Source organism: Phascolarctos cinereus, unplaced genomic scaffold, assembly GCF_003287225.1.
Source record: "Phascolarctos cinereus isolate Bilbo 61053 unplaced genomic scaffold, phaCin_HiC Scaffold_5;HRSCAF=322, whole genome shotgun sequence".
NCBI lineage: Eukaryota > Metazoa > Chordata > Mammalia > Diprotodontia > Phascolarctidae > Phascolarctos > Phascolarctos cinereus.
The window spans coordinates 306,384,528-306,397,408 of record NW_027555958.1 but is presented as its reverse complement, the minus strand read 5'-3'; the positions used below and the strand labels follow the sequence as shown (position 1 = coordinate 306,397,408).

Here is a 12,881-nt window from a genome sequence, read left to right as displayed (position 1 = left end):
CTTGAGCCAAATCTGATGAGAGTAAGGTTCAAACAATGCTCACCCCCCTCCCTTCTTTCCCTCTGCTGTAATAGGATTTTCTGTCTTTTCCTGTAATGTAATTTACCCTTGTCTGCCTCCTCCTTTCTCAGTACATTTTCCAAGATCAGACTAATCCACTTACTTGGATCCATTTAACCCACTTGATTAGATTTTTTTTTTATCATTACATCAAAGTCAACTAATATCTACTCCCTTTATGTATATATCCTTTAACATGGTGAAATGACAGTACAGTTCTCAAGAGTTGCAAGTGTCATCTTCCCTTGTAGGGATGTGAACAGTCTGCGCTTATTAACAACATTTTGTATCTTTCTGTCCCATTTACCTTTTTATGTCTTTCTTGAATCTTATACTTGAAGGTCAAATTTTTTGTTGAGCTCTGGCCTTTTTATCAGGAAGGTTTGGAAGTCCCCAATTTTGTTGAATATCTCCTCCCTTGAAAAATCATGCTCATTTTTGCAGGGTAGTTGATCCTTGGCTGCAATCTAAGCTCCTTTGCCTTACAGAATATCATGTTCTGTGCCCTGCAGTCGTTTAATGTAGAAGCTGCAATGCTGTGTAATCCTGACTGTGGTTCCATGATATTTAAATTGTTTCTTTCTGGCTGCTTGCAGCACCATCTCTTTCATCTGGTAATTTTGGAATTTTGCTATTATATTCCTTGGCGTTCTCAATTTGGGATCTCTTTCAGGTGGTGAGCAGTGCATTCTTTCTATGGTTGTTTTACCTTCTAGTTCTAGGATTTCCGGGCAGTTTTCCTTTATGATTTCCTGAAAGATACTGTCCAGGTCAGTTGTTTTACCGATAAGGTATTTTACATTTTCATCTATTTTTTCAGTTTTTTGTTTCTGTTTGACTGATTCTTGCTCTCTCAGAGTCATTAGTTTCCATTTGTCCAATCCTAGTTTTTACCAGATTGTTTTCTTCTGTTAGTTTTTGTACTTCCTTCTCCAGTTGGCCAATTGTATTTTCAAGGGATTTGTTTTCTACAGTGTACTTTTTTTCCAGTTTGCCAATTGTATTTTTAAGGGATTTGTTTTCTTCAATGTACTTTTTTTCCAATTGGCCAATTGTATTTTTTAAGGACTCTTCTACCTCTCTCATTAGACTTTAAAAATCCTTCTTGAGCTCTTCTAAGAAGGCTTTTTGGGCTTCAGACCAGTTCATATTCCCTTTTGATGTTGCAGATGTGGATTTGTTGACAATGTTGTTCTTTTCAGAATTTCTGTCTTGATCTTCACTCTTCTCATAATATGAATCTATGGTATGTTTCTTTTTACTCATGGTTTCTTTATTCCCTGGCCTTTAAAGAGATTGAGCTCTCCTGCTAGGGAACAGAGAGCACTGACCCATTCTTCTTGTGTTGGGAGCCTAGGTCTTGGTCACTGGCTTTGTGTGCTGGGGCCTCTTATGTTGGCAATTGGAGGCTGCAGGGTTTTGGCAGCTTACCTCGTGTTGGGCTGGAATCAGCAAGGCTGGAACTTTAGGAAGACTCTAGGTTGCTTTCTTCAGCTCCTTTCAGATGAATGCTGCAGGGTGCTTATCTGCCTGGGGCCCTTTGTAGTGCAGTTTCCCTTATTTTTGTTGAGGTGCTGTACTACTGTTCCCCATCTTTCTTCTAGTTCAGCTGTTCCAAGGCTTTTTTTCCTGGGGTGATATGTTCTGGGTTTTCAGAGGTTGATAGGGGAGGGTGAGAGCGATTACCTTTTTACTCCCCTATCTTGGCTTCCGGAAGCGGAAGTCTCTCTCAGTACATTTTCTTAGATCCTGTCTCCGCCAATTTTCTACTATTTTTGCAACATTTGGAAAACAGCAAATATAAATGAGCCTTAAAAATACAGCAACTTTTGATTATTACATAATAGGGTTTATTTCTTATTTTTAGATAATTCCATCTGTTTTAATATCAATGATTGAGGAGAAGACATTTGTTTAAATAAACTAAGAATGGTTTTATTTAACCATCTGGAGGAATATACTTTGTGTGAGATTGGAAGGTGGAATTGGGGGGCAGTGTAGAATCTTGTTTGCAGAGTATCTGTGGCAAAACAAAATATATTACTATCTTTAAAAAAGTAAAAATGAGAAATGAGAACAGTGATGGCAGAGAGTGAATGAGAAGTGCGAACACACATAGTTAGGAGTAGGGAAAGCAAGAAAGGAGTAAGAAGGAAGGGGCAACTATGAGAACTAAGCTTAATAGCGAACACTCCCTTCCTTAGCTAGACAGTGTGGGATAGTAACAAAATTCATCAAAATATATAAACAAACAGGCCAATAAGGTTTTCTAATAGGAGACAAACAAATCTATTAGCTGTTATTGCTACTAGTAATCTGAATCTGGCAATTCATTTATGTTCTAGGAGATCTAAGCTATTGTGAACATGGATGGAAAGGGAGAAATTAGAGGGGAGAAGATCAGTAGTGGCTTATCATGAAATACTATCCATACTGTTTATTAATGAATATAATCATATCTTTACTTCAGAAAAGGATGGGGAGAGAGAATGATTAGAGATAGATGAAAGTCATTTTTCTCCCAGGTTCTCCCTGCCTTTAAACAGTGATTTATAATTTGATTCAGTTCAGTGGTTTTCAAATGTTTTTCCTCCAGGGTGCTCGTGTTTATCATCTGACTGAATTTTACAGAGTTTTAACAGCTTCCTCTGTTGTCGTTCCATTTTTCCTTTTCTTGGCTGTCTCATAATCAGTGTTTATTTGCTTTCACAATGCCCCCTACAGATCTCTGCTCCTTATCGCTCTCTACCTCTGCAGTTTGTCATATATCCTACTCCAGTTTCTGACTCCACTGTATAATGTCTTTAAGACTTGAACTCTGTCTACAACATGAGGTACTTGGATTATATGTCACAAAATCTGGACTCTTTCAGGCCACTGTAAATACAGTATAGATTATTTTTCTTAACAGCACATCTTTGATAAGTGAAGAAATTTTCATTCACTTCATAATGGTATAAACTTTTCTAATCTTACCATTTTAGTCAGCCAGCCCTTTGAAGACTGATAGGAAGTCTGTTATAAAGACCCCAGACTCAATTCAGAATTCAGCCCGAGACTGGGCTCACTGAATTACCCAAACAAGAGTTAGCTGGGTAATTATGAAATCACAGTTGTGGAATGAAGGAAGAGATACCTTTATTGTCGATTCTTGTGAGAAGCAGGTGTGTATGTTCCCTCATGGGACCCACAAACACACAGTACAGAAGCAGAACAAGCAGCTTTATAGGATAATTTGGCCTTAACTCCCACCTTGTCCCACCCCACCTTTCATCCTGTTTTGCACATTCCTGCATGTCTTGTGTAACACCTGTGTTTGCAATATTTGTTGTTCCTATAGAGTCTGTGAAAGTCAGTCTCTTCTCCTCATCCTGTTTGCACATTCCTGCATGTCCTGTGTTCCTATAGAATCTGTGGGAACCAACCTGTTAGCATTTCTCACAAGCCCATGGTATTAAAAATTTTTTTTTATTTTTAGGCAGTTGGGGTTAAGTGACTTGCCCAGGGTCACACAGCTAGTAAGTGTCAAGTGTTCGCTCTGCGACTGGATTTGAACTCAGGTCCTCCTTGCTCCAGGGCTGGTGCTTTATCCACTGCGCCACCTAGCTGCCCCCCCATGGTATTTAAAATTATATTTTAAAAGATTTACTATTAACCATTGTACGATCTCTCTACTTTTTCTTTCTCACTGGTTTTAATCTTGTTTATAGTATTAGACCTCTCCTAGCACTTTTATATCAAGGCACTTATATAATTAAAAGAATGTGACACTTTTTAAAAAATTTTAATTAATTTTTAACTTTCAACATTCTCTTTTATAAGATTTTGACTTCTAAATTCCCCATCCCCCCCACCCAAGATGGCATGCAATCTGATATAGGCTATACATATACAGTCATATTAAACACATCAGTCATGTTGTGAAAGAAGAATCAGAAAAAAAGAGAAAAATCACCAGAAAGAAAAAACAACAGAAAAAAAGAAAATAGTATGCTTCAATCTGCATTTAGACTCCATAGTTCTTTCTCTGGGTGTGGATAGCATTTTCTATCATGAATCTTTTGGAGTTGTCTTAGATCAAATATGGTACTTTCTAATCAGAAAACACCATTGCAAAATGAAAGAGAGAACATGACATATTTGTGTTTAGTACTTTTTCTTTGTTTAAATCACTGGTGAAATACTTAAATTTTTAAAGGGATATTAAATTATTTCATCTCTTTGAGTATATATAACTAATATTTTTGAGGTTGCTGCTGTTTACCCTTGCTTTAGGGAGAGGCCCTGTGAAAACGTATTTACTTTGGAATATTTTCATTGTAACAGACCTTTTCTTCGAAGGGAAATATGGAAATGAGAGCTTGCTATTCGAGGAAAAAGTAAATTACTCATATCATCATAGTCCTATTGTATTATTTTGGCTTTTACTAATTAATTTCTTTTCCTTTTGGCTATATTAATTTAAGATGATTCAAATACCGACTCCCAGGAGTCATATTGATGTTAAAGATGAAGAAAAAGTTGGGGATTCTTTATATTATGTCATTAAATTCCAGTATTGTGGACCATTTGTGATACAAACAGCAGCATAGATGGCTACAGGATCATAGATTATTCTTAACCTTTTTTTTTTTAATCTAGACAGAAGAGTTAAGAAAGAAGGTTAAGGCTAAGATACAAGCCTATGTTTCCATGATATTTTCTCTTTTATCAGATAGGAGGTAACATAGAAATTAAGAGGTAATGCATCTACAATAGAGTATTTGGAAGTAGCAGAGCCATTGTCCATACTCAGCACTTTGTGAAATACCATTTTTAAATGACATTTTTGTACAAAACAAATCTGAAATGTAAGTTATTTTTAGTTGGCTAACCTGGATCTTATATCATCTGGTTTTCTAAGGGAAAATCACAAGGAACACTTTAAAAAAAGTTAGATTTTTTTTTTTGCATATTATGTAAAAGGAAATCCAATCTGAAAGATTTCTGTATCCATGTGTTTTTTTTTTTAACCTGTGTTTAATCAAAAGAGTCATCTTAAGGGACTGGTAGGATGATTTGTCACAATGCCTGTTTTATACTTGGTGCTGCTTTTAAATATTGTGCATGGTTTGACTTATACATAGTTTATATTGACTCAATTTCAGCTAGAAAACTAAAAATGAGTATTGGAGATCTGTCTTTTTCTTGAAATGTAGAAATTTGGAATAAATTAGTAGAATATTTTGTGACATGTAGGTTTTAGCCTTCAAGGTATTCAGTTGAATTCTCTCCTATTATCTTAAAAGCACTTTCTTCATGTTTTGGTATTAAGCATCTTTGCCCTTTAAAAAGTAAATGACTAAATTCTTTGAGAGTGAGTTGTTTTATACCAAGGACTGAAAATAAATTTATTTCATTAGTAGTGTATTTTCAAGTGTGGGTCCATTAGGTACAATTCTAGGTCTTGACAATATAAGTTGCAAAAACTTTGCTTTTAGATAGATTTGACTAGAGTTTAATTCCACAGCGTTGCCCCATAATTAATATGAACTTTAATTCCATGTTTCAGAATTTCCCATTATATTTCAGGTGTAAACTTGTCAATCACAACATTTATTTATTTGTTTATTTATTTAACAAAATTCATTGAGCAACCTACTCTTTGCTCAGCTGTGTACTGTCTTACAGGTAGGATGAGTTCAAAATTCTAGTCTATTTTGAATTTAGCTAAATGTACAGGTATCCTTCTGGGTTTGTGGTAGTTGGCGAATTTGGAGCAGGATATATTTGCTTCCTTTGATCATACTTTTGTATAGAAAAGAAAGCACTGGAAGTTTGGTGATGTTAGCAAAACAATCTTATCTTTTTGTTCTTAAACTTAAAAATTAGGTTTTATGAGTGTACCTTAGGTAAGATTTATTTTACATGAAAATTTTGAAAGAAACTAAAAAAATCAGCTTAAGTTCATGGCAATAAAATTTATCTCCTTGGAGTTCAGTCTTATCCTTGGTCCCTGATACCAAGGGACTCAGGAGTTGAAAAATCTAAATAACATTCAGTTCCTTTAGTGAAAATAACATATGTTCTTCTTTATTAGAAATTTATTGAATTTGAAGATTCCCAAGAACAGGAAAAAAAGGACTTACAAACTCGAGTGGAATCCTTAGAGTCCCAAACAAGACAACTTGAACTCAAAGCAAAAAACTATGCTGACCAGAGTAAGTAAAAATACCACTCCTCATAAGTACACTGTCAGAAGTGGGTTCTAATAACACTGTGACTCATCCTGGCGTTTGACTATGTTTTTACGTATGTTCTCCAGATGGACAATTCTAACTAAGGTTTGCAAGATCAGAAAACCAAATGTAGCCTCTGCTTTATATTTTAATTTTGTGCTCATGGCTGCAGTTGTGACAAAATTGAAGAGACTGTTGCTTTTCAGCAGTTTTGTCATTAATTGTTGACTTTTTTTGTTCAAGGTCATATTGTGCTATTCTTATCACTTGCTATTTTTTTGAACTTTTCAGGATTTCATGAATAAGAGAAAAATCACTTGGATCATTTCTTCTGAGATAGGTTAAGTTCATAGGTTCTGCTTCATTCTAAATTTCCTTGAAACTGAAAAAGAAAGTTTTTGGTTTTGAGATTTTGACCCATTTTCCAAGCATCCATAATACAGAATCTCAACTTCTGAATTGTTGTATTTCCTTTTAATACAAAAATTTCCAAGGATAGATAGCAGTAGGGGACAGAATTGATAGGTGACTTACGAATTTTATTCCAGATGTCACAGTGATAAATGTAGCAGGTAAGTAATTTGTCCCTCTTTGAAGCAGTAGGAGTGAATGAATGAATCCTCATGTATTCCTTCTGCTTCATGTAAAGAGGTATTTCACTCATTAAAAGAAAGAACTGGTAGAAAAATTTACAAACTTGTTTCATGCCTGAAACAGGTGGTCAAAAGTTAGACAGAACTACAGAATCCTGAATCATAACATTTTGCTTTCCTTTTCTTTCTGTGACTTTATCCTTCTTCATCACCTGTTTGTTTCCCTTTTCCCTCTCTCTGTCCCTTAACTGGTTACAGAGGGAAATACACATATTTCAAAGTACTTGTTATAGCTATTGAATAACATTTTTATGTTTCCCTTTATTTTAAAATTGCTTTGGTTTAATCTTTTACCTTTTTTTTTGATAATTTGTTTATTTTTAGTTTTCAACATTCACTTCTGTAAGATTTTGAGTTTTAAATTTTCTCCCCCTCCCACTTCTTTTCCTCCCCTAAAGACCGAGCTTAATCTGTTAATCATTTACTTTTGAGGAGGAAAAAAAATCTCACAATCCCTCACCTCTCCCTATCTACAAGATTTTTGATATATGATGAAATAATAATTTAGTACAATCTACATAGTACTTTCCTTGAAGCAAACCTGTGAGAAGTAAAGTAGTTTGGAAGGTATCCCCATTTTACAAATTTGGAAACTGAGGCTCAGAAGTTGTGATTTACCCACTGTTGACATAGCTTAGAAAGTTTTCTGACTCAAAGTTTATTATTCTCCTATATTTAACTGCCTCTCATCTACCCCATCTCTTAACAAAGAATCCTCACCTCTGCTTTGGAATAGCAGTTTGATGTCAGATTTCAAGCTATATCTTGATTGAAAAAGAAAATACTAATTTAAAAAAATTAAATGTATTTCTAGGAACTTAATTGAACTCTATAAAATTTCTCTAGACCATATAAGAATTGAGATAGGGACTGGATTTGTGTTTCTTGATATAGGGAGCTTGTTCTACTAGTGCTGATTGGTACCTTCTCTGCAACTTGTAATTTTGGAGAGCTATCTAGAGCACTTACAGGTGAAATGACTTGCCCAGGGTCACAGCCAGGATGTATCACTCTTTTATAGGAAATAATGTAAGTGATCTATTCAGACTTCTGGTTCTGTGAGCTCTCAGTTTGAATATTCCCTCCAATTTTGCAGATTGCAACCCATCCATGCCTTGCCATCTGCGTGGCTTTTGTCCATATGCTCCTATAATTTTGACAGAAGATCTAGGCTTACCATTCTGGGGAGGATCTTTCTTGCTTTCTCAAAAAATGACAGTGATACCAATGGATCCTTCAGACTGTCCACCTGTTATCTGTCCTTTACTTTCTCAATCTTTGACCAGCCCATTTTCTTTTTTGATTTTTCTTTTATTCTGGTTTTTCTTTGAAGTTTATATATTTCAGGCCACTCATACCCTTCATACCATATATTGAACTCTAAGCTTAGAATCCAAGTTGAAGAAGAGTTTATTTTGGTGAGATTCTCCAGATGGTCCTGTTTGTGGATGACATCCTGGAACTACTGCAGAGCTTCCTAGAAGAGATATTATAACTTAAGAATTTGGTTCAATAATCCTCATAGGAAAAACCAAAAGAATGAGCTGAAGGATGTCTTCTGCAGCTTATCGCATGCAGTTAGATGGATAACTTGTAGAGTTCATCTGTATCTATATCTTGGACAGATAGTATAAATTGCACAATGAATTGGGTCCAGAATTAAATGAGAGAGAAGTAGCAAGATGTTGTTGCCACTGGGAAATTGGAAAACTCCTTTAATGATCCCAAACTTCTCCCAGAAACAAAGGCCCATCTTTAAAACAATTTTCTGTGCTTTTAAATTTTCTTAATTCTGGTGTGTATATGTGTGTGTGTGTGTGTGTTTTAAAGGACTTAGTATTCCTGACCTATAGATGTTTCTTCACATAATTGAAACCTAACATCTTATTATTACAAAGTGGTGGTCCATTCTACAGTACCATTACTGTACTAGCAACGACTTTTTTGTTTATGGGTTGTTTCCTGAGTGTTACTGGTCTCTGTAGTGCTTTGTTAGCTAATTTACAGATTGTGGTAACCATGCTATTGATATATCATTATTTGGTCATGTACTTTTAAGACTGTAGTTTCTCTTTCCTCTAATCTATCCTTCATACAGCTGCTAAAATAATGTTTTCTACAGCATTGTTCTGACCATGTCTCTCCCTTGCTTAAGAATGGCTCCTGTTACCCCTTGGATAAAATGAAAAGTCTTCAGCTTGGTGTTTAAAGCTCTATGTTGTCTTACTTCAGCCTCTGTCTCTCACTCCCCCTTCCCCTCATGAGACAATTATTAATTTCCTCTTCTGCAGAAGATATGCTTATAGCAAAAAAGACTAGCAATTATGCACTGATAAATACTTAAAGCTTCATGCAGTAAACCCATTATTCCAATTATACTCTCTGGGGAAATTTCCATTTAAAATATTAAAACATGAAACACTTTGGGCTGCTGAACAGGCATTTCGCCTTCACCTCAGCTCCACATTACTTAAGCAAATCAGTGTACATATCTTTTGCAAGGCTAGGTTATGGGTTGGTTGTCATCTTTTCTTCTGAAAAGATGTGTCAGGGATAACTTCCTGCATGGCACCTAGTACGGGGACCTATGGCTTTCCTGACCTTTCAAACTCATGAGGTCTCTGCCAAGGCTGGGATCTCTGTTGGGTTATCTCTAATCAAGGAAAAAACACAAAGCAAAAGAGGAGCCAAAAATTTGAATTCCAGTTTTAGGCTTGTCTAGGACAGCATATGCTTATACATTTGCCATTGCTTCTGTGGGTGGGGAGAAGAGCAACATTCTTCCTTGCCCCAACCCCCCAAAACGGGAGCATGAAGGAAAGCTTGAAAATTTAGAGTGCCCTGCCTACCTTTCCAGATATATTTCATATTACTTAGCTTCTTGCCCTCTCTTACAGTCAAATTGGTTTGGTTTACCTGCTTACCTCCAACTCTAGTATTACATATGCCTCTGTGCCTTTGAATTGGCCATTGCTCATGGCTGGAATTTACTCACTCCTCACTTCTACCTCTTAGACTTCTGGCTTCCTTCATGGAACTGTTCTGGTGCCTCCTCCTGCATGAATCTTTTCCTAATGCCTCTAGTTGTTAGTATTCTCTCCATCTTCAAATTGTAATTACTTACTTGTGTATGTGAGATATCTTCTCAATAGAATAAAAGCTCTTTGAAGGCAGATACTGTTTTCATTTTGTCTTTGTATTCTCAGCACCTAATACGCTACGTTATATGTAGTAAGTACTTAATAAATGCATATTGAATTTATGTATCAATATAACCATTCCTTTCCTTTCACATAATCAGCAGTTATTTTTATATTTGTACCCATCTTTATTAGCCCTTAATCATAAAAGACTGACATTCTCATTAATATATCTTGTGGCACATTTCCTTTTGAAAAGTTCTCTAAGCTAGCCACAGTGGAATTTCAAATTCTCCCCTAACGGCTACTTCTGCATTCAAAAAGGAGAAATCTAGGCTACAGGTATTGGTTACTTGAAACTAAAGTAAAAAAAAAAAAAGAAAATAAGACTAGAATAGGAACTGAATTAGATACATTTATCACATTTTACCTTGGCAAGTGGATAACAATATAATTTGATGCAGATGTTGATAGGATGACTTCATGTATTTGTTAGAATTTATGTGTTTGAGGAGTTAAATTTTAAATTTGTAATTGCCATCTTAGTTTCCATTTTAGTTGAGTTAGAGGGGAGAGGAGGTGGGTTTTGGTCTTAACTTGCATAATAGGAAATTGTCTTATATCACTGCTTTGTATTTCTTGAAAATTCCAATTAGTAGCTAACTTCCATTAAATCTTGGGGAGGTCTCTGGAGCATATTTGATATAGAAGAGGAAGCTGGTTGAAAACTCACTTCATTATGAAAACGGTTTGAAACCATCTTTGTCACTTTTACTGGAACTGAAGAGGGTACTTTATTAGAAAATAATTTTTATTTTCAGTGGTTTTTTGAATGTGAATGAGTACTGATTTTTAAAATAAATTCTGCTCCAAATCAGACTAAAACATATATTTGTTTTAATTCAATTCAATTTCTTTTTTTCTTTTTCTTTTTTTTTAACTTTAAAAAAAATAATTTATTTTGATTTATCAACAATCACTTCTATATGCTTTTGAGTTTAAAATTTTTCTCCCCCTCCCTCCCCACCTCCTTTCCCAAGATGGCTCACAATCTGATGTAGGCTATACGTGTACATTCCTATTAAACATATTTTCACATTAGTGATGTAAGTAAGATCAATTTCTTGTGTACTGATAATGTGCCTAGGTGCCGTGGTGATACAAAATAAATATATGAGATGATATCTGCTCTTACAGCTTAATCTGTTGAGGAGACAAGAAATACATACATGAAGCTGAATTAACTTTCAGATGTAACTTTTACATAACTTTTCAATATTCCTATATCTCTGCTGATACTTAAGTAGTTACCTGAAAAGAATTAGAACATTCTTCCCCTAGCAGTAGACAGATACAAAAGAAATTTGTGGTTGTCTATTTTTTTCATTTTTCTTTTTTTAACTTCTTTTCCCTCCTGCCTCCCTCAATTAAGGGGAAAAAAAGAATGCTCTTGTTTGGAACATGCATAGTAAAGCAAAACAGATTCCCTTTTGGTCATGTAAAAAAATGTATACCTCATTTTGCATTTTGATTCAATGACCTCTCTATCAGGAGGTGGGTAGCATGCTTCCTTGTTGGTCCTCTGGAATCATGGTTGGTCATTGTGTTAATAAAAGTTCTTAGGTCTTTTGAAGTTGACTTTACAATGTTCTTGTTATTGTATTAAATTATTCTCCTGGTTTTACTCACTTTACTCTGTATCAGTTCATACAAGTCTTCTCAGATTTTTCTGAAAATACCTCTGTCATAATTTTTTACAGCACAATAACATTCTGTTAAATTCATAGATCATAATTTGTTCAGACCATTTATTTATCCTTTCATGGTTGATGGGTACCCCTTTATTTTCCAGTTCTTTGCCACCACAAAAAAAGGGCTGCTATAAACATTTTTGAACTTATGAGTCCTTTTTTTCTTTTTTTGATCTCTTTGGGGCATAACCTCGTAGGTATTCCTGAGTGAAAGGTAATGCACAGTTTAATGACATTTTGTTCATAGCTCCAAATTGCTTTCTAGAATGGCTGTACTAATTCTCAGTTCTTTCAGCAGTGCATTTAATGTACTTGTTTTCTTATAGCCTCTTCTATATGTCCTTTTGTTTTTTTGTCATCTTTGCCAACCTAACGAGTGTGAGTGTATTTAATTTGTGCTTCTCTTCTTATTAGTGATTTGGAGCATTTTTTCACATGGCTGTTGGTAGCTTGGATTTCTGTCTTTTAAATTTGCTGTTCATATCGTTTGACCAATTTGGGTAATAGCTGTCAGTTTCTAATAACAAGCAAGAATAAAAGGGATAGTAAATTCCTTTTTTTACCCTCTTACTGCTGTGGCACCTGAAACTTCTTTGGAGATCAGAATCTAAAGCAGTAATAGTAGCCTCTAGGATAGGGAGGGAAGAAGGGGATGTCTTTCTCTTTTTCTCTCTCTTGGAGAAATCACCTCTCAATCTCTAACTTCATTGATTATATTTCTGGTGTTTTGTTTGTTTGTTTTCTTGTGGTTCACCCTTGATAAAAGATCCATTGTTTTTTGTGGAGGGGAGGGTTTTGTATTCATATTTTCATTAAGTTTTGCCTTCCACTCATTTCAGTGAGAAGCCATCATTAGAATTAAGTATTTGGGAGAAAAAAATTTTTAAAATTTAAAATGATTTATAATTGAATTTTTAAAGAAATTTGTTTCTGGCAGATCCTTGTACTCTGTCCTTCTTTTCTTACTCAACTCCCATACTGCATTAATTTGCTTTGGATATAGTGTTTTTATCTAAAAGCTCTAATTTTAGTATAATGGTCTTTTTTTTTTTATTATGA

General features: G+C 35.0%; 1 protein-coding gene across 4 annotated transcripts in view; it reads left to right on the top strand.

The window, feature by feature from the left end:
* The window catches only part of SPAG9 (sperm associated antigen 9), a 149,568-nt gene that overhangs the window by 21,876 nt on the left and 114,811 nt on the right, over window positions 1–12,881 (top strand). For all 4 annotated transcript variants that reach the window (XM_078156070.1, XM_078156069.1, XM_020972599.2 and 1 more), the window contains exon 2: window positions 6,140–6,260. In XM_078156070.1, the coding sequence (XP_078012196.1) occupies window positions 6,140–6,260 (121 nt within the window). The remainder of the gene's footprint in view (window positions 1–6,139; window positions 6,261–12,881) is intronic.